This window comes from Saccostrea echinata, unplaced genomic scaffold (genome assembly GCF_033153115.1).
Source record: "Saccostrea echinata isolate AGI-Se365-2 ecotype Australia unplaced genomic scaffold, CSIRO_AGI_Sech_v1 ptg000029l, whole genome shotgun sequence".
Classification (NCBI taxonomy): Eukaryota; Metazoa; Mollusca; class Bivalvia; order Ostreida; family Ostreidae; genus Saccostrea; species Saccostrea echinata.
This window is the reverse complement of record NW_026889778.1, coordinates 13,485,165-13,508,241: the sequence shown is the minus strand read 5'-3', so window position 1 is coordinate 13,508,241 and position 23,077 is coordinate 13,485,165. Positions and strand designations below refer to the sequence as shown.

The following is a 23,077-nucleotide window of genomic DNA, read 5'->3' as shown; positions in this document are numbered from 1 at the left end:
TATAAGTTTTTACCTCCCCTCGCTTCCCATCACTTCCGTTACTTCCGTTACTACGGTTGTATTATTGAGCGGCAAATTTGAACTAATAAAAAGCAAAGAAATTTTGCACCCATAGTTATTTAATGATTTTAAAATTAAATTATAAGGAATGACTCTAATTCTTGGCCAATTTATTCGAGTATAACGCTGCGTAAACTGACCCAAACTAGGTTAAACTCGAATAATTTGGCCAAGATTTAGAGTCATTCCTAAATTAATCGACAACAGATTTTGCTATTTCATAATAATAAAAAGTAAATGATATATACCGGAAACAAATTTATATATGATTAAATGATATATTTAATCCAACTAAAGCTCTAATCGTCTGCATTTCTTCAATCGATACACAAATATACAAAGAAGTGACCCTCTGATGTAACAAGGAATAGTCTAATCGCAATAAAGTGACCTAATTTGTTTCTCCATAGAGGAAACGATCAGCAGTATTTTAGAGCAGTTAGTAGAATAGAAATATGTTCTTGTTATCGTCGATGATGCAGGATAACCTCTTCGGTCTCAAAATATTGTTTGAGATATGATATCCTCGGCGTTATCGGCAAACGCCGAGACTTTTTTATTTCAAAACAATTTTGCAAGCTTCGAGGTTATCCTGCAAATCCGAGACAAGAATAACTTTATTTCTTTATTGGAAGGGGCATAAGTCATTTCCATGATTAAATCTGATTTTTTTTATCAGTGAAGGATGCTACAAAATATTACCACATTTAAACTCTTTTTAAAGAGATAAAGTAACATAAATAATTAATGTAAACAATTATGCCAAGCATGATTGATTTTTTTTCGGATCAGTATATGAAATATAAAGAAAACAAAGGAAGACAAAATATCCCTTTATAGCAAAAAATGGACCTACATGAAGCTCCATGCTGCAAAATTCCTCTTCGTCACTAAATCTCCAATATTGAATATAAGAAACCCAATTGAAATTGCTATATATATATATATATATATATATATATATATATATATATATATATATATATATATATATATATATATTAATTTATACCAATGTTCTGTAAAAAAAAAAAAATCATAAACGGATCAAGGATTCGGTAATAAAAAAAAAAAAAAAAAAAAAGGAGGGGGGGGGGTGATCACTTGAACATGTTGAAAGGGGAAGTCTACCATCCCCACCTAGGGCTTTTGGGCAGTTTTCACTGCACACCGAGTCCCGTTTACATCCCATTCTCACGTCTGTAAGATCTTAAGGAACCCTGAATTTTATTTTCAGATTCTTGTTGATCTTTCTTTGTATAGTTCTTCCGGGGGGGGGGGGGGGGTATTCCCGTCTGTTTTCCAGTATATTCTTTTCCCTTCTTTTTTTTTTTAATTTGATGAGTAAATCATAGGTTTGAAAGTTTTTTCCTCTTTTAATGGCTTTTTATCATGTCTTGGATTTGTGTTTTACTTGTAAATAATTGTTTTAAGAGATATAAAACTGCTGTACAAGTTTGGGTTGAGAAATTCATGTGTAAGACTTTTGCTTTGATGGGACACAAACATTTCATTTTTTTTTCTTTCAGTCCTTCAATTGACTTTATTTTATTTTGTGTTTTGTGAACAGTAGGCATGGCTTTATAATAAAGAGATGGGAGAGATGTCATGCAGAAATAGATTTAATTTCACAGCCAAACAATGATATAGATGTACCTTATAAATGAAGGGCATTCCAGCACCTCACAGGTTCCAGCAAATTTGAAGCGGCTGATGAATGTTAACACATGAAAATCAAATGCTACAGTACATTAACCATTCTCATCACACTTTAGAAAACTGCATTTTCAAGTTTTATTCAATAAATATCATTTGCATACAAAGATGTTTTGCCTTTTTTATCATATATATATATATATTTATGTAATAAATTCATTTTTAAAAATATCATATTTGTCTTTGGAATTGATTATTCCTAATTTGGAAAGCGCAAGATATTGTTTATTTAAGTGTTTGTCAATTTTCAATGAAAGATAATTTTGGAATAAAAAGACTATGAGATTGAACGCAATTTTAACATATTTCATTATACAAATATCTATTACATCAAATTGTACATTGTAGGGGTAATCAACTAAAAAGCTGCACCAATCTGTCAACTCAGAAGACCATCATAATCCAGGAGAGGACACTAATCAGGAAACCAACAAACACTCCAGGAGTCCAACACCACTCACAAAGACCAATATCACCCCCAGGTCTCCAACACCAGGACTCTAACACTAAGATTTAATTTAAAATGTATTTTTTAAAAGAAATATTTATCGGATTTCGGATTTCCAATATTTCGGCATGAGTATCACTTAATTTGTCGAAATACGCATCTGGTGCATCAAAATTGATACCGTACAAGATTTACATATTATCATGGAATGTTTTTATGTGTTGGACTATTTCATGAGCACATGTAAAAATACAAAACGTTTGCATAAAGTTCGGGTTTTGCACCATGATTAATTTATAAGATGTATTTTTGTGAAATTTATTATAACTGATCTATTGACGGGAAGTTAATTAAATGTTTACAATATAGATTCTATTTATAGACATTTTCCCTTATATAATTAAGACGGCATCTTAGACAATAAAACAAAATTTTAAATAAGTAATGACGCCCCCATCCCCCGGAAAAAAGAAGCGTTGAATTAACTTCTATTCAATGTCTAATCAACATTGATTTTCAACACTGAATCAACGTTAAGATTTCAACGTTGAATTCAATTTTCAAAATCTTACATAAACTAAACGTTGATTCAAAATTTTTTTCACAATGTTGTGTGCCTGCTGGGTATGGACTATTTATAAAATTGTCAGACTGATGGAATTCCTCTCCGCTAGAATAATGAAGTTTAGTCAAGACGCAATCCCTGACAGCTGCAGAATTGTTAAAATTGTGAAAATGTTCATGCAACAAGAATAGGGAATTAAATTATTCTTAGAATTAAAAAGTTTTTTTGTTGAGAATATATTGGAATTCTTTCTAAAAGATATTCAAATACAACTATGCCGAGATTGGCTATATTTAAATGCAAGTATCCTCAGATCATTCAAGAAGTGCCAATTCATATTCGTTCAAATTATGGCCCCAGACAAGGGGGTCACAATTGAAAAAAAAATATGGATAGAGGTGAAAATCTTTCTCCCAAGAACAAATGCATCATTTGACAGCGACATTTGAAAAGTCCGAGCACAGTAAACATATTTTTTAAATTAATGAAAACAGTAAAACTCATATTTTCAACTTATAGCAAAAAAAAAACTAATTTCAAAGAAATTATTACTAAGCATTTAGGTCAATTTCATTTTTTTTCCTTATTGCAACAAACACTACGTATACGTATCAGTTTACAAAAATAGTGTATACTCCATTTATTTAGAAGAGGGTTTTGAGTGGATAATATTTTGTATTGTGTGCTTTATTTTAGCTCATTAACAGATTTATTTGGAAAAAATTGTTTAAAAGGTGTCTTTCATCAGAAAAGATATTGAACTTGGAAACTTGGAAATTTCATTGAAATATTTTATGATACATGTGATACAAGACAAACGATGTTTTTGATATGAACATTTTTGACAGCTCTATACATGTAACTAACCTGACAAAAATACTATAGTAAACTATTTTTAACTATAGTTTACAATACTTAATCATAGTGATAACTTTGACACTATGAAAACTATAGTTACATGTAACTATAGTGATAACTTTGACACTTTGATTTACTAAAGTGATAACTATGATACTATAGTGATAACTATGAAAACTTTAAAATACTAAAGTGATCACCAAGAAAACTTTGATTTACTACGATGAAAACTTTGATTAACTATGGTGAAAACTTTGATTTACTTTGAAAACTTTGAATTACTTTAGTGATCACTATGACACTATAATGATCACTTTGAAAACTTCGATTTACTATAGTGATAACTTTGAAACTTTGATTTACTAAAGTTAACTATAGTAAACTATAAATAACTATAGTTAACTATAGTTCACTATAGTTTACTATAGTATCTTTTGTAAGGGGAAATATCCTATGGCTTTAACGTGTGGTAAGAGAGACAAACTTTCTCTTTTGAATAGGATGGATTGTAGTTGTTGAAATATGCATCATACTTAATGAAAAAAAAATGTATATCAATTAGCAACAAATAAATCTATAGCCTTAGAAGGCTTGACCCAATAATAGTGTATCAAATGTGCGAAAGATATTAGACTTCCTCTTTTATTCGATATTTAACAGCATTCCTTTTTATTACGGTAATAACTATTTTCAACGTGTAACAGAACAATAAATCTATCGTGGTATTTTAAATAAATTGTTTCAATATTTCCTTTTTAGCTAAACAACTAAATAATAATGAAAAATGAAAGAATGTCAGTAGTGATTTGGATTTTATCCAGGTTTAAAATTTACCCTTTCCTTCAAATGAGTGATTATTTGTGTCCCATGACCGAGGACATGCATAAATACATTTACGTGTCCAAGAAAACGTTTTGGTTTGGAGTATCTTAATCAAAAAGCACGTGTTTTCTTACAAAAAATTATCCTGATGAGTAAATCTAGAATTTTTTACACGCATTTTCAGAAATTAACCAATGCAATCACCACAATCATATTTTTTTTAATTTAAAATACGACAAAATTTATATTACAAAGTATACGAATTAAACCTGACAAAAGCACAAAAAGCAGATTTCATCACACAAACTGTAAACAGAAATTGCTGGACATTGCATCAAGGATAGGATTTCCTGAGGCATTCTTTAATCTTTCAAGACACTTTCTTTATATTCAATATCACTACCAAGTTCTGAATTACAAACGGTTCACTGCAGTTTGTAGTTTTATGTCTCTTTCTCAGGAAAAGGGTCGGCCTTCTCCGTCACTCAATCGTGGTTCCCTGTAAACAGAGAAAAGCATAAAAGCGAAGTTAACGAGTATTCACATGTCAGAAACTCCAGACTACATGTACCTCTCATCAAACAAACCACAATACAATAGAAGAAAAGAGGTCAATGCGCCACAGTACTCATGTTAGTAGCTTTTGCCATGCTGTAATTTAAAAGATTTTTAAAGAACATTACCCCAGGGGTAAAATGGGGGCCAAAAATGACGTTTATTCTACAAAAACGTAACGATGAAATATGGAGATAACAAACAATATTCAAGCTCATAATTTCATTTAAACAATACAAATCTGGAGCTGTGCAAACACGGATCTCTAAAACATCAGGTCACTGTGATCTACATGATGTTATTGACTTATGAAAACTTTGGAGATTTTCTAAAAGTTCTTTAGAGTTTTTGAGAATCCACATCTGATTTACATTTCTAGTAAAATATAAAGAATACAATAAACAGAACGTTCAAAATTAAATGAAAATATGTATTATTATGCAATCTTCAACTGTATGTTATGTATTTCAAATATGAAAACGTTTCATCGAAATAAACATACCTAAAAAAGACGTAACAAGTTTTATTCTCATCACAGAGTAAAGTGCAGGGAACTAATTTAGATACAAAAATCAGCAACAGCATAATCAAAATAATCATCAGCATCCAGCCAGCATTAGCATCAGCATCATTTGGAGATATTGCATTTCATTTGGTGATATTGGAGTTACAGCATCTCATTTGGAGAAAATTGGAGTACAGTTATGGAATTTCATGCAATGCAGCTCCAGGTAAAAAGATAAGGTGCAATCATGTTTAAAATACGATGTATGAAACGGTGATGAAAACTTACCCACACACTGGGTTTCTGATGTTGAACCCTCTGATAGAGTGTAAATATTTAAAGGACCGGGACATGCTTTACAGCTGGTCTGTCCTGTACTACTCTGATAGAAGTTTCTTGGACATTTCTTACACACATCCATTGTAGTGTCATGATATGTTCCTTCTTCACATGCCTCTGAAAAAGTTAAAATAAGTATGCAAAAACGTGTGATTGTATATAACATTCTTTGTATTCAGGTTATTTTCTATAGATTAAGTTGATTTGCGAGATATTTCATGTATGTAAGGAGCCATAAATTAGATGCCTCTAACATGATGTACATTTAACAAAATATTCTTTTCTTAAAATGATAATCAAGCTTACTATGCATGTTAATATTCGTATTTTTCAAAGTCAACGGATATAAATACATGTATGATGTTGATTTAATGATCCTGTATGTTACATAGTCCGTAGAAAAATATTGTACTTGTAAAGAACACAAATATTTAAAGCAATATAAGCTGAAACTTTGATGTCGGAAATTTTGTTGCAATATTGTAGTTAACTATTTCATTGACAGAAAAAAACTTAATCAACTTTATTTTTTATATTTGTGATGGGAGAATAGTTTTTAGCTTGATTGAAGCAAAATTACATTATTGTTGTCCTGTACTTCATTGATTTCTTATATAAAACTATACATTCCACTACATTGTACAGAAATTTTTCTTCTGAAACAATTTACCACTTCCTTTTAGTCTAATTTATCATAAAGATTTGAGTTACTTACAGATTTATGATAAAATCAAATTTTAACAGCAAAATAAAATTCTAAAAAAAAAAATGCAGCTCATATTGCTTTAAACATAAGACTGAAAATAAATCTTTTATTTTCAGTTCAGGAGCAAAAAATATTTCCACAAATCATTATAAATGATGAACCGAGCCAAAAATGACATGAAATATCATGTACATACCACACATCTCATTGTTGCCATTAGGAACAGTCCCACTTGCACATGTTAATTTCTTCCCAACATATGTAGAATTAAGTAAACGTAATGGCATCACCTGTCAGCAGAAGAGAAAAAAAGTGTATTCTAGTTTGTTTTTTTGTTTTTTTCATTGAAGCAATAACACACTTCAAAATGAACAACAAACGCCATACTTATATTATAGAACATTCTTCAAAACTTAAGTTAGCTTTAATTGTTTTCACCTTCTTTGTGGCTAACTTCTAAATTTGGTGTCTACACTATAAAGAAAAAATTCGACCATAGCGAAGTTCTGGGGACCTGGTAGCAGAATTTACTATACTATATTCATAATTTATTATATCTGTATAAGGAATTAAATTACTACCGACCATAGGTAACTATACATTTCTGCTTAAAAAATTTCAATTCAAAATATTCTTAAGAATAAAATGTATATATACATTTTTTTTTAAAAATTTGGACATCAGAAAATTCTTCATAGAAGTAAATTTTGCTATTTTTAACCTTTACGGGATTAAAAAAAAAAGCAATTCGCCATATTCATAAATTTCTTATATCAGAGTTCGTTAACTTTGTAACATTTTAAAAGTAACATGTAAGAATGTTACCGAGAGCAGACCTGGAGTTATGGTTATGTGTAATTGTAAGGAATTGTAATCATAACATTTTTCAAAGAAACGGTTTCTTATGTGTATTTAAAATCACAGTAAAACATCACCTAAATCAGCATGGATTTGAAACAAATGAAGATTTTTAAATGCCTATAGATACCCAAAATCCGGAAAAGTCGTACCGAACCTATTTGAGTTTCGTTTATTCAAATCAAGGGGAGAAGACATTTAAATCGGACACTTGAACAATCTGATGGTGGATCATTGACGGGCGCGTTTGCCGAATGATGCTTCTTGCGCTATTTTACCTGAGAAGAAATCGAATGGAGTTGTATTGATACCTGTAGCCATAGTGATCAAACTAAGAAATTTGCACGCTTGCATTTGAAATAATACAGTAAGTATGAACATTATTTATTTAAATTTTAAAATGAAAGAAGTGTATTTAGGTGGCTTTCAATACCGGTAGTATTGTGTTGCATGAATGTTAAAAATGTTTGACGCTTTTATGTATGATGACATTTAACGACACTAAACTTTCCTAACCATCCCGTGTTCCTAAAACCAAATACATAAAAACTTCTCTATTCGGCACGACTTCGATATAATGATAAAAAACGTGCATGGCTATCTTTTACAGTGAGCACCCTTGAGGAATGTTTACATGGGTAGAACTCACGTGTCTACCGGTATTTTAAATAATTTATTCCACGGGTGGGTTCAACATAGGTCATACAGGTAAATAGCTTTCGCTTGCTATAGGAAAAACATTGAACTTTTCATACATTTTTAATATTTTAAGTACAAGCCTAATCTTGTACAAATTTCCTACTTTCACACAAGTTTTATAAAATGTATAATGCGCTTTTTTTCATTCACACAAATTTGTACAACGTTAGGCTGACAGTAAACAAAAGCTTTGAAATGAATGACCGTCCTCGATTTACTATAGAAAATCACGAATGTTGGCTCACCCCTTCCACATTGTATGGCTTTGCTCTTTGTATATTCATGAATTTCAGCGATAAAATTTGTTGAATCTTATGGTTTAGATATCAATTAATGATCTGAGATGAAAAATTATGCTTAATTTGATTCTTCATTTTTTCACATTTTAGCGGGGTCCTTAAGTGCACTCGTTCTTTGCAATTTAATGAATGAATGTATGGTAATGGTATTGTAATGGGAAAATTCTAGAGTAATTGTAATCTAATACATTTACATTTCAAAGTTATTAAATTTTTTGTGACAATGTTTTGAATAACAGATTGTTTACGAATACATGACATTATTTCTGGGCTTAACGTACCTGTGGTGAATATTTTGTTTTCTGTGTGTCTATATCCTCTTGTAGAACAGCTTCAGTTCGAACATTTATTGCAGGCCCACTACTGTTTGTAACTGTTGGACTAAAAGAACAGCATTTTTTAACTGATAATTCAGTCAGTTGTACTGTTAAGGTCAGTTTTAATCAAATCAAAACCTTACAGAAGAAAAACCTCATTATAGCATTCCTTACAAGTTCTAAAATTGAAGTATTCTTTTTGTTTATAATACCTATTTTTTTATGAAATGAACGCTGCCAGATTACAGTAGTTTATAAAATTTAGTCATACCTTACAACTGGGATCTCTACTTTAATATCGACATCAAAGGCATCCGCAGATCTTTTTTTACGGCATGTTGTCCTACATGCTTTTAAATTTACCTTTACAGACTGAAAACACTCACTGACGTTTTCTTTGTTGCACATAGTGGGATATTTCTTTGCTAATTCAATAAGCCGACTTATTACTTTTATCCTAACTTGTGCCAGAAACGCATTTTTGGCCTCTTCATCCGAACAATTCACGCTCATCCTATACTTAAGATTAAATGAATATCTCTGCTCTTTTGGTGGTACAGACCTATCCACTACATTTTCTGGAAAAAAAATTGTATACATATACTTGTGCTACTGCAAAGCAGTTGAGGAGTTTATTAAATAAAACCAGGACTTAATATCTGTTGCAAACAGAAACGTCACAAGACCCTGTCCCAATTGAAAATTGACTATCCCCCATCTCCCATAAAGTAAAAATTCCCAAATTACAAGCACATTGAAATTGTCAGTGCATTTTACAAAGAAATCATTTATTCTGAGATTATGATGGTTCATGAACATGTAAACAAAGGAAAAGTCAATAATACAATTAATCGTGTTTATTCTACAGAAGAACATCGGGGAAAAAATCAATTTTTCCAGATTTTACCGCTTTATTCAATTTAAAATTCCCAATTGAAAGGGTTGCATTGATATGAAATTATTATAGATCTCAGGCTTGGGGTATTTTATAGATCTCTAGTGCAGATTATTATCTGTACAAAATACAAAGCAGAATGAGATCCTTCTTTGGTGTTGAACGTAAAAACGCATTATCTTATGTAAGTATTTGAGTTTTTGTTGCCATGTGCGCATAAAACCAGATTCCAAATTTCTTTCTTGACTTCTGATACGTTTGCAATGTATTCATTTCTAGATCACCCTCCTCTCTCTCCCTCTCAAAAAAACCAAGTTTTGCAAACTGTATGTTCTAAGAATTATAAAACTATAATTTTAAAAAGTTATATATATGACTACCTTGCCGCTTGAAACACGATGATGACTTGGTTCCATTTGTGATATACCCTTTGGGACACATGATGCAGTATTCCGAGATACTCCTATTGGTATAAAAGCCTTTTGGACACTCTTTACATGTACGAGAATTCCGATTAAACTCGGTGCCATCCTCACAAGATGCTGTATTAAGATAAGAACTAAATGTCCAACATCTGATGTTTAATTTTTTATAAACATAGTTAAAGTTCAATATATGTAACATAAAGAACTGTAGATAGTAAAACCTTTACCGTTTAGATTTAAATAACCTTAGTAAAATGTACGTTCATGCTGGTGAGATTTACTTCGAACTACCAGAACTTACATGTATTATTATATATAAAGCTTCATTCAAATCACACAGAAATGGTACGTAATTGTACAAAATAAATAAACGAATAAATATACAGCTTTCACAAGGAACTTCCTTCATCCAACCAAGCTGGCGTTTATTTTAATATCGGGTTATTATTTTTATTCTGAAGATAATCATACAATGAATTCTTTGGTGGATCAACATTTTGAAAAAGTACACATGGATCCATTCTTTTGTCTCTCAGTATGGTATACATGTATACAGGTCACAAAAACTACATAGATATAAACCGGTATGGCTGATACCATAATCAGGATAAAACACTACATGTACATTACGGACTGTGAAATAAACATGCATACTTCACTTATTTACCAAAACAGTAACTATCTGAAGCTGCCCCTGTAGTTTCTGTTTGTTCTTCCCCTTATCAATAAATCCTGTCCCACTCATGAAATAAATTCCATTTCCACAGCAAAACATTCAATATCCTTTATATATTTAACTTATTTACCTATACAGTAACTCTCAGAACGTGCTCCTGTGGTTTCTGTTGTGTTCCTTTCCGGAGGACATTTCTTACAGGAATTTTGCTCAATCTCGTCCTGGAACTCTCCAACAGGACATCTTCCACACACAGTATCTGTTATCACATATGTCCCTGGCAAACACACGGCTGCAAAACATTTTAATTACATTGAAACCGATTAACTCCATACTTTACCACGAGGGCTCTATAGACATTATAAAATAAGACATGTGAGTCACTTAATTATAAATCAAATCTAATCCATGATTTTTTTCGGTTGCTAATTATCCCGGTAAAATTAGAAAAAAAAAAATTTAAGCTGAATCCTTCCTGGACCAAAAAAATCTCATTTGTTTGTTGAATAAACCCATTTTTCTTTTACAAATGATATTTTCTCCCTCTCATTCTCTCTTTCCCCCATTCTCTCTCTCTCTCTCTTATTTTTGCAAGCCTAAAGAATTAAACATAAGAGATTTAAAGGATCACGTAACATACTTCTATGTGTATCACTGAAAACTTTGATATTTCTGCTTCAAAACCTGACACCTTTGATCTTTAGAAAACTATAACTTTATATATCTGATTTTTTTAATTCCTTACGATTCTAAATATCACTGGACATGATTTTCAAACAGTAATAAATACAAATAAGAGGCCAAAGGGCATTGTTTTCAACTTTTTTTTCATAGACACAACATTGATATCTGATCTTTCCCCTCAAATGGATATTTTCTCTATATTTATTTATTTTTCCCCTCCAATAATGTTATCAATTCGGTATAATTATGTTCTTGCACTTGTATAACTTGACCCCTGATTATACAATTTTATCTATTTTCTAAATTCCATGGAAAAAAACTCAAGTCAAAATTTAACTTAAAGGGGGGTCCATCTTCTCACTTACAAATGTTACACATCAGTCCTTTCCACAGATCAGAACAGTTCTTGCAGCTTCCATTAAAACGATCACAGGTTTCACCATTAAAACAGTTTCCACTACACCTCTCTAAGCAGTCTTTACCATATTCTCCGCTGCCACATGCTGTAAGAATACGTAATATTTATCCATTTATTCATTTGCTTAGTAACTTTCTTTTCATGAGAACCTAAACAAAGAGCGATGTTGAACTTAAAGCAAATAGGGCTTTTTCCCTATAAAGGTAATGACAAGAGTGTTCCAACACAGGCATTTGGCGATATATATTTTTTAAATTTAAAATGCATGTATAATTTATTACCTAATAATTCCCAAGGTGCACATTTCCGCCATCTTGAATTTTTCTTGATCAGTCACACAACTTGTTTTATCGTCTGAAACTCTGTGAAATTAATTCCCTGCAGCCATATTTATTCAGTGGTCAGTCTTTCGGGATATCAACTTACAGACACTGTAATGGCGCATCAGACGTGTAAATAGTAAAAAAAGTTTACTGAAAGGTAACTAAATGGAAAATCTCTGCGATTCAATCACCTTTCCAGACCTTTCAGTGACCATTCAATTGACTGAAAGGTGCTGTTTCATCCTGTGAGAATTAAGTTCACGGAGACGAAAAACAAGTTGATTTGAATGACATAGAAAGACTCAAGATGGCGGCGATGTGTACTTTTTGAATTTTTAGGTAGGAGTTATATTTTTTTAATAAGAAAATATGTGACGTCAAGTGCCTGTGTGTTCTGTTTCACCAGCTATGACATTATTAAAAGTAGGTGTACTCAACTATTTGTATACTTTACATGCATTTGTCCATAGAGAAAAATGTTCAAAAGAAATTTTGTTATGAAATGTTTCTAACAGAAAAACGTGATCCATATAGTATTTCTGACTATTCGTCCTACTCATTTTTTGAACGTTTTAGGATTTATTTATACTTACAAATATTACATAAAGGTCCTTTCCATCCGGCAGAACAATTACTACAGTTTCCAGAGAAACGATCACAAGTAACACCATTCAAACAGTTACCACTACACCTTTCTAAGCAGTCTTTTCCATATTCTCCATTTTCACAAGCTGAATTATATGAGATAGTATTTGTTATTTTTTAACAGATATTCTTTTTATTGCTTCTCCAGTTTCCTCTTTGATTATAGTGAAAAAAGAAAAACATCCATAAGTTATTTTTATCACAGCATGATAATCACATTCGGCATCATTTGAAGTTTAAATCTTCAGCTTTAAGGCAGAAACAAGTTAAAACACAGCTCTAGACATTCAGGAATGATGCAAGTTCATTGCTTAAAGATGTCCGAATCAAGGAATGCGTCCAATGCATGGTAAACTAACCTTATATTTGGAAACGTTTTATCGCAGAGATTATTTTGGAAAGGTTTTTAACACAAAGAGTCGCAACAGTTCTTTTTTTTTGGCCTTATGAATGAATGATATGAGTTATTCAAAAAAGAAAGGCTTTAGTTTTTACTTACAGACATTACACAAAGGACCTTTCCATCCAGTAGAACAGTAACTACAGTTTCCATAGAAACGATCACATGATTCACCATTCAAACAGTTTCCACTACACCTCTCTAAGCAGTCTTTTCCATATTCTCCGACATCACAGGCTGAAAGAATAAAATCATACAGTACTGTAAGCTCCCCCACGAATGGCAACCCTGGAATAGGGGCTATGCAATATACTGGTGCAGCATTTCTCTAGGTCACTCCGTAATAATTTAAATATATCTCTCAGTACGGACAGGTTTCGTTTTGTTTGGTGGGATCAACCGTGCATTCAAGGGTAAAAAAAAGACTTGGAAATAATATAAAATATGGATTCTGATTGCATCAGAAACGAACTGCATTGGTGCTTAGTGTATTTAAGGTCAAGAATTTTACTTGTGGATCAACTGCTTTGCAACCTTCGAAAGGTTCGTGCAAGCACGTTTTGATTTTAGGGGAAGATCTGTCTCCGTCTCAGTGTCGTTCCATGTTTCTTTTATTCGTTCATTGCTGCGTGCATTATTTCATTCACTCGTCCAAAAAAATGTTCACAACCGTTCTATTGCCAAGCGTTGGGTACTTTGAAGTGAAAGTAACGGGTCTTGCGGATGAGACCTTAAAAACCAAGGCCCTGTTTCGCGGCAGGCGTTTGCACGATAAAAGTGCTCAATGGTCCGAAGTGTTGAGTAAAAGGGTTAATTTGAAGTAATTCACTGGTAGATGGTGCCGTTTCATATGATTGATATAATCTTGCAACGGACAATAAACATCAATCAATCAATAGAATAAAATATATCATTTACTATTCCAATGAAATGCGTTCTAGTATTTTTATTTTAATCTGGTCCTATCCCAGTGACAATAATATACAAACAGTATATCTAGCCATCAACAGCTTTTCTGATACAGTAGTACACTGTAAATTGCAAATCAACTTAAAGTTCCCAGCACATCAGTAGTATCAGCTTTCTTATATTCAGTTTACTTTGCAAAGTATATGCTAAACCTTATCTTAACTAGTAAAGAAATACTGCTCTGTTACTACAAAGACAGGTAAATCAACAAATTTACATATGTAGCATATCAGAATTTTGTATATAACTTTAAAATTGTACGTGTTTTTATTTTTATGCACTTATAATTAAGAAATATAGGTAGGTAAATAAAAGTTTTACAAACATATTAAATTTCAAAGTTATTAAAAGTGTCTGTGTTAATTTATTTTACAATTTTGTTGACAATTATTTTCCCGCCAAAACTCCGTTGAGTGATTGGTGCAGACCTATCACATGACTGGTGACAATAGACAGGTTTTTGAATTTCTGTGGGGTGTTAGTTACTCTTGTCCCGTGCTGTGGTACCAGCAGGTTGTGTTTCTAAGTTATTTACTTTGGACTATTGGATTTTCAGTCATGGTATGTTTGACTTTTTATTTGGTATTTATCTTGGAAGTTTAAGTATTGTTTCAGGATGAGATTTCTGCATTTTTATGTTTTCAGTAGTTAAAAACTTGCATGTTTAATATTCTTTTAGAACAGCACAGCACTTAGTAAATTTATAGATATATATTGAAGAGCCTAAATTCCATAATTTTGGTAAGTCGTTTGTTAAATGTAATTTGTAAATGTAATTGTAAATAATATTAATTTTATTTCTAAACTTTCATAATTAAATAGGTTCAGTGGAGATCACTTTATAAATTAAATTTATGAGTAATATAAATATTAAGATATTGAGTTAATGCGGCATGATACGTATTAATTAGTGAGAGACTATTTTATGATTAGTGTTTTGTATCATTATATGAAAATGAGAGTATTGTATACATTGCTGAGGTTTTGTACATTTATTTTGCTGGGCCAGAGAGATAGATAGTTGGAAAGATAGAGATGTGTATTTATGTATTGGATAATATAACCTGCTGAACATTTACACCTGTGTTCTGGTTTATTTTTTTAAAAAATATTTCATACGCAACCAAGGTTTACATTTGGAGCCCCCCCCCCCCCCCCCCCCCCAGTTTGAGATCGAACGTGAAGAACCAGTTTGTGTTCCTTATTTCATTTTTTACTCACTGGATTTACATAGTACATTTGTGCGGTGAGAACTAATCAGGTTACACCTGAATGACGCGCACCTGTTGGCGGATCCTAGGTTAAGAATGGAAAAACCCGGGAAATAGTGACTTCCGGAAGTGAGAGCAAAACCCAGAGATGGATCCTAGCCTTACAGATTTACAATCAACAACATTTTCATTTTGATTTTTGCTTATTATTTGGACCCAGACAGTCCAATGATTATGAAAATTTCCTATCAGTGATATGTTTCGATTTACACCGAGAGACGAACATAGCCGTTGCCTTGTCGAATATTTTGTGTACGACTTCACCTATAACTGCGAACCGGAAACATGTGTTGCTGGATGTAAACAATGCAGTGTCAACCTCGATTACCTTGTGTGTGTTTTTTTTTCATTTTGTGACTTTAATTCATTTCAGTTTGGATTTATCGCATTTATTTATTTTCATTTGTATTATTTTCTTTTCATTTTAGATTTATATTTTGTATTCTTTGTGTTTGTGAGTTTATATTACGTTTTGTCTCCACTGAAGTTAAAGTGAAACCAAAGTTTACAGACAGCATTAAGTAAAGTATTGGTAAGCTAAACAAATTAAAATACTTAGACATTTATTTAAACATTTATAAATAATTGAAATACATAAGTCAGTAGGTAATTGCATGGCACTACTAACAATGCATAGTATCACTAACCTGTCAGTTGTAGTATAGGCCTAGTCAAAAACAAAGGTGTACATTGAGGTGTATAGTTAGTTGCACAGTCAGAGTAGTGTGTTGGAGAAATTGTGTGTATTTTGATTTGACATTATGGACAACGACCTGTTTACAGGTAAATGCTGATTGAGTTTGTCTGCGTCCAACGGGTACTGTCACTAATACTATTCAATAGATTAGATACAGTATTAGACATTTCAGATAAAAACATGATAAAGAGTGCGTGACAAACTTGCATTTCCTGATCAAAGTTTAATGTTGATCCTTTGTTCAATGTCGTCAAAAGGTCACCACTATTACTGTTGTTATTAAGCTAAAAGTTTTTGAAATGATCTTCGAATCATATTGTGAGAGTGTGGATGTAGAAACCGCTCAGTTGTTTATCATAAGTGCACTTTTTTGTGTTCGGTTTTGTCGTGTTTTTCGTAAACATTGATCATGGCGACCGAAGAAGAACAAAAGCTTTTACAGGCTTTTAAAGAGCTTGGTTTAAACCCAAAGTGTGATACATCAGCTGATCTTCAAAAATGGCTAGAGGATTTTTCAGCATCAGCCAATCCAGATAAAAAACCTGACATTTCAACAACCATAGTGCAGTCAAGCCACACAAACATGCCAGGGTTGTCATTTTTTTATGGAGAAAGTGCGACAAAAGGTGAGGCAGATTATGAGCAGTGGTGTTATGAGGTGGAGAGTTTGCTGCATGAGAAAACTTACAAAGAGGACATTATTATGCAAGCCATTAGGAGATCTGTCAGAGGTGAAGCTAGCAGAATACTGATGAGATTAGGACCAGGGATAAGTATTGGTGCTATATTGGAGAAATTTGAAAGTGTGTATGGGACAGTGGACACCAAAGAAGAATTACTAGCAAAATTTTACAGCGCCAAACAAGGAGAAAAAGAGGATATTACATCTTGGTCATGTAGGCTTGAGGACATATTAAACAGAATCATAGAGCAGGATCTAATCACACTCTATGACTCAAAGGAGATGTTAAGATCAAAGTTTTGGGCAGGCCTCAGACAGGATTTAAAAGATATCTCTGGATTTAAATTTGAAATGATTACAGATTTTGACAAACTTAGAGTGGAGTTGGGAAAAATTGAAAAAGAACATAAAATAACAGAAAAAGATACCAAGGAAACCAAGAAAACAACAAACTCAACACAACTTGTTTATGAAAATGTAGTGAATAGCCAAAAGGGTCAACAAGAGTCAGATATCAAGGAATTAAACTGTCCAAAAGGGACAAATACCCCCCGCTGGGTTTTTCAGAGAAGGTACCAAATCACTAATGTTTTCTAGATGTGAGAGGTGTTCACAATTTGCTTAAACATTTGGAGTGAAAATTTAATTACTCATTATTTTTTTTTATGAATGAAACTAAGGTGCAGCCTAATAAAACATCAATACTAGTCACATGCTAGTAATTACAGTGTTTTTTTTTATTATATTGAAAAAATAGTTTGCAACTATATGTCATCTTTGTGAGACATGACACTCTGCAAATTGATTGTTAAAAAAAAAATATCATGATTAATTATACAAAATAAAATTGATCTTAATACCTTTATATCAAACTCATTTTAAAAATAAAAGGCTGGTTCCAGTAACTATGCATTTTGACAGACATAAATTACAATTAAGAGACTTAGACAACTGAGATCTTTATTTCTTTCTGCCCAGTTCCCAGGAGATAAGATAAGACCTGCTTGATCAGAGATGCCCTAACAGCTTCCCACACTGAACTCATTAATTTATCTTTAACTGGATGCATGTCCACTCATTACTCCCAAGCTTAAGGGACAAATGGATAACACTATCTGCTGTGTAATGTAAAAACTGTTTTTAATACTTTGTGATTTTTTTTACTGCTAATGAGTAGTTTTAAGCTGTAGTTCACATTTTTGTACAGATGTTCTAGATTCTATGTCTCAAACCTTAGTCATGAACCCGAAATGACTAAGTCAATAAAAATGAAAAAAAAAACACCTGTAAAATGCAGAAAAATTATCAAATAATGTTGAAAATACCAGGTGCACATCTTCATATGGTAAATAATAAGTGCACAAATTCTCAAACAAATCTATGCAATAGTCTCTGGGAACAGATCTGGACAAAACCACATAATAAAAATGAAAAAAAAAAAAAAACACCTGTAAAATGCAAAAAAAATTATCCAATCATGATGAAAATACCAGGTGCATACCTTCATATGGCAAAGAATAAGTGTACAAATTTTCAGACAAATCCTTGCAACAGTTTCCAAGAAATGGTCCGGACAAAATCTCGTCTACAGACAGACGGACAGACAGACGGACAAGCTGATTCCAATATACCCCCCTAAACTTCGTTTGCGGGGGGTATAAAAAATTAGTTCAAGATATGTCAGTAAAAATGAACAACATGGGAAAGGAACTTTCAGATTTAAAGGAACAACATAGAACCAATGTGAGGAACAATCACATCATTCAATCAGGAAGAGGTCGTTCTAGGATAAGACAAAGCTATAACCCTACACTAAGATATCCCCGCAGCTCAAGTTATGGTAGGGGAAGAGGTTTCCAGTCTCGAGCCAACAGTGGACCTCAATGTTTCAGGTGTAAGCAGTACGGTCATTATCAATGGTAATGTAAGATTAGATCATTTTAAATCTTTAAACGAGAGACCACCTTGTACGAGAGGCGTGTACTAGGTGGGAAGGGGACACGCACAGAAGAAAACAACGTTGGAAGCAGCAATGAAGCTGAAGTAAAAATAGATGGAATAAAAGGTAAAGTTTTAGATACTGGTAGTGGTGTAAGTACCATCAGTGAAACATTTTATAGAGAAAATCTTAGTCAAAGAAGCTTACAGTCACTTGATGATATATTGCAAATAGAATGTGCCAATGGAGATAATCACCCATACCTAGGTTTTATTGAAGTGGACTTAGAGTCAGATGGTATTCCCATTAGAAGTTCTCAGGCTTGTATTTTTCTAGCTGTACCAACTACTGCTTATAGCCAGAAGACACCTATTCTGATAGGAAGAAATATTCTGTGACATCTGATAGACAACTGCAAAATGGATTTATGGAGAGAGGTTCTTACAAAATGCAGCTTTATATACTCATTGGTACTTGGCCTTTAGATCCATGACAATTCAAGAGAAAATGATGAGGAAAACAAACAACAGATTAGCTTTAGTAAGATCTGCAAAAAAGAATAAAATCATCATAAAGCCCAACAGTAACATCTGTGTTAAAGGATACATTGACAGTAGGAGTATGATACAACATCCAACAACATTAGCAATATTTGAACATACAGAAAAATCATGTTTAACAAAGGATTTAGATATATTTACTCCATAAACAGCAAGGAAGTGGACATCTATATCTCGAACGTGACAACTAGAATGGTTTCTGTCCAGCCCAGATCAATATTATGTGAGATCCAATCTGTAGAATTTAGCAACTTTTTGCCAAATATAGCACATCACCAAAATACAAGACCAGAGCATTTGAGGAGTATTTCATTAGAGAGTTCCTTATTATCCCAACAACAGACAGATCAATTATGGAGGTTATTGCAAGAATACAATGAAATATTTTCCAAAGGAGATACAGACATTGGGCATTTTACAGAGGTTAAACATCAGATAAACTTATCAGACGAGACTCCATTCAAACAAAGAAATAGAAGGATCCCCCATCAATGATTGATTATTGAGTAGTTGTTATCAGCAGGGATCATCAAAGTCACCTTTTGCGTCAAGCTTAATACTAGTGAAGAAAAAGATGGTAGCATCAGAATGTGTGTAGATTACAGAATGTTGAACAAGAGAACCATAAAAGATTCCTACGCATTACCAAGGATTGAGGATATGTTGGACACACTTTCAGGATCAAAATACTTTTCATTGTACATTATGGAATTCCTGCAAGATTGCATAGTGATCAAGGAGCCCAATTTGAAAGCCATCAGATTAAAGAATTATGTGACATTACAAAGATAGAAAAATCGAGAACCACACCATACCACCCTATGTCAAATGGAACGACAGAAAGATTCAACTGGACTTTGTTAAGTATGCTAGGAACATTAGAAAATAATGAAAAACAGGACTGAAAGAAGCGTATACCATCATTAGTGCATGCGTACATTTTCGTATCATTAATTTACTTTGCAGTCGAGTCTTTCATTTTCCTATGGACTTAGACACGATTGGTTTTCCTTCATATTGTCGATCTGGGGTCTAGAAAACGTTTAGTAGGTGTGAAACAGTGAAAACGGAAGTACTTAAAAGTAAAAGCAAACAAGTCAGGTACCAGAAATATTCCAATAAAATTCTTACTCGCTATGTGGGCAATAACATTTGAAGAGTTGGTTGGCCACTTACAAAATTGCTCGCTTTTGAGATTGAGCAACCGGTACTGCATCCCACCTGTATTTAGTAGCTACAGATTTCAGGGATATATTTCAATGATAAAACGGTTTTGATCACAATAATGCAGTTGTAATAAAATGCAATGATAAAATATGAAACATCGTAATTTTTTTTTCAGTGTGGATAAGATACGATATAAAAAAAAAAATAGATGATTAAAGCTTTAACCCTAAAATAAACGGATAAAAAAATAATTATCCATTACAGAATATACAGTTTATAAATATCGGACAGTACAAGTGAAGTGTAGAATGTATTGTAAAATATAGACCAAGCAAATGTTTGATATTCTACCGTTCTAATTAAGCCAATTAAATAATTTCCGATGGAATCTGAATTGAAATTGAGATCTATATAAAAGTGTATGATAGTTGTGTACAACGCGTGCGAGAACTGTAAATAAAACCCGTATGAGTAGGTTTTTGAGCCATCTGTGAAAATCGTCCCTTATAAACCGTGTAGCGTTTTAAGCAAACCTTATAGTGTGAGTGCAGAGTGTGACTATGATATTAGCACATTTAAGGGTCTGCATCACTGTTTGCATTTCTCCTTCATTAGTCAAAGGATTAACAATGAATTTGATTGTTACAGTCCCTGAAACGTTCTACTTTCCCACTTGAACGGTGAGCGAACGCTGAACGAACGCAGAGCGAACGGTGAGCGAACGCAGAACGAACGGTGAGTGAACGATGTGTGAATGCTGAACGCAACTTGGTGAACGGTAGGTGAACGCTGAACGGTGAGCGAACGGAGCGCGAATGCAAAGTGAACGGTGAACGCAAGATGAACGATTTATTCGGAATGCCTCTGATCTTTTCCATGCATTGTATCTATTCTATTGTATTCAATGTCAGGCGGAAAATAAATAACTAAATAAATAAATATATACTGTATACAGGGTTATTTTTGCCCAGTGTTATTTTCGCCCTTTCACAATTGCAAACAATTTTGTCCCGTTTTAAATTCGCCCAGTCACAATTTTGTTTAAGAAACTATACTGTTGTCTTTGAATTCCCCCCGTTTTAAATTCGCCCACATGTGAGTGGGGCGAAGGGGGCGGAAATAAAACGGGGAAAAAAATTTTCCTGTATATATATATATATATATATATATATATATATATATATATATATATATATATATATATATATATATATATATATATATATATATATATATATATTCCAAAACTGTCCTAAGAAAGACGAAACATGCACTTTCAGTAAAACTATTAATTAAGTTTCTTACAATATTTTCTGCACATATGTATGATGTTTAAATTCAGCTGTTTAATCACACGATTTTTATCGCTGTACAACATTGTCGTTGTTACAGATTGCTGTAGTTTAATTATTCTAGTTGTAAAATAAATATGTTTATTCTTATTTGATATATAAAATCCATTACAAATAATGATTTTCGAAGAGTACATTACTGACTTATAGATTGAATTACAACGGTTGTAACAACCATACATGTATTTCCGTGTCAAGGCAATTCCCTGTAAAATAATGAGAAAAAAATTAGAAAATATTTTGCTATTCTGTGGACGTATTGCATGTATACACTCGTATTTAAAAAAAATTAATGCAATAATATATTTATGTGTCTTTTCATTTTTTTAATGATGATTTATTCAGCAGACTTCTACATGTATCTGTAGGCAATTCCCCGTGATAATACTCAGACAAGGTGATACAAAGAAACATTCATATTATTTGTTATAGATCAAAATTTCAGAACTTGGTAATTAAGTAATACGTGTCATAGTTTTGATTAAACGGACAAATGAGAGAGAGAGAGAGAGAGAGAGAGAGAGAGAGAGAGAGAGAGAGAGACCATTTTAGCCCCCCTTTCCACAAATGCATGTACAAGTACATATGTACTTGTATAAACAAAAATTCTTAATTTTTATCTAAATATATCAGGCAGTGAAAGTAACCTTTTTTATTTATCAACAAATTCACTTTGTTTGACAGTCATAATCGGTTTTTATTTTCCTGCTTCAAGTTCACACGAAGTCCACGTGCTTGTCCTGTCAATCAAAATCATTCGACACTGTGCAGGTGTGAAAGTCTCGTCACACCAAAGGTGAAGTGCTACACTGTAGTATTTCCAAGAAGTTTTAACATTTTTTATCATTTCTAGATCTGATTCCAATTTTTCCAATAAATAAATAAAAAATAAATAAATTACATTGGGCATAAACACTTCGAATGAATTTGAAACATACTCCCTGGCCAATTTAAAATACCACCTTCGGCGCGTGTATATTTTGAACTACTATTGTTTAATGACTTTTTTAGATGCATGTTTGTTTTGAGACTGATATATTTGTGCTACAAAACGCGTTAACTTCTATTTAAATATTAATTTAAAATATACTTGAAATACTGACTAAGTAACGACAGTGAAGACTGAACGATAAGTGAACGCTGAACGCAAAGTGAACGAACGGAGAGCGAACGGTGAACGCTTTGTGAACGGTGAACGCTGAACGAACGGTGAACGAACGGTGAGCG

The 23,077-nt window shown here is 32.6% G+C and overlaps 1 protein-coding gene across 3 annotated transcripts in view; it reads right to left on the bottom strand.

Moving 5' to 3' along the window:
- Positions 1-4,708: 4,708 nt before the first annotated feature.
- LOC133195620 (multiple epidermal growth factor-like domains protein 10) overlaps positions 4,709-23,077 on the bottom strand; it is a 100,873-nt gene continuing 82,504 nt past the window's right edge. For all 3 annotated transcript variants that reach the window (XM_061331508.1, XM_061331509.1, XM_061331511.1), the window contains 10 exons: positions 13,313-13,450; positions 12,762-12,899; positions 11,793-11,930; positions 10,874-11,035; positions 10,023-10,184; positions 9,019-9,325; positions 8,712-8,811; positions 6,771-6,864; positions 5,818-5,985; positions 4,709-4,968 (listed from right to left, as the gene is read on the bottom strand). In XM_061331508.1, the coding sequence (XP_061187492.1) occupies positions 4,955-4,968; positions 5,818-5,985; positions 6,771-6,864; positions 8,712-8,811; positions 9,019-9,325; positions 10,023-10,184; positions 10,874-11,035; positions 11,793-11,930; positions 12,762-12,899; positions 13,313-13,450 (1,421 nt within the window). In that variant the 3' untranslated portion in view covers positions 4,709-4,954. The remainder of the gene's footprint in view (positions 4,969-5,817; positions 5,986-6,770; positions 6,865-8,711; positions 8,812-9,018; positions 9,326-10,022; positions 10,185-10,873; positions 11,036-11,792; positions 11,931-12,761; positions 12,900-13,312; positions 13,451-23,077) is intronic.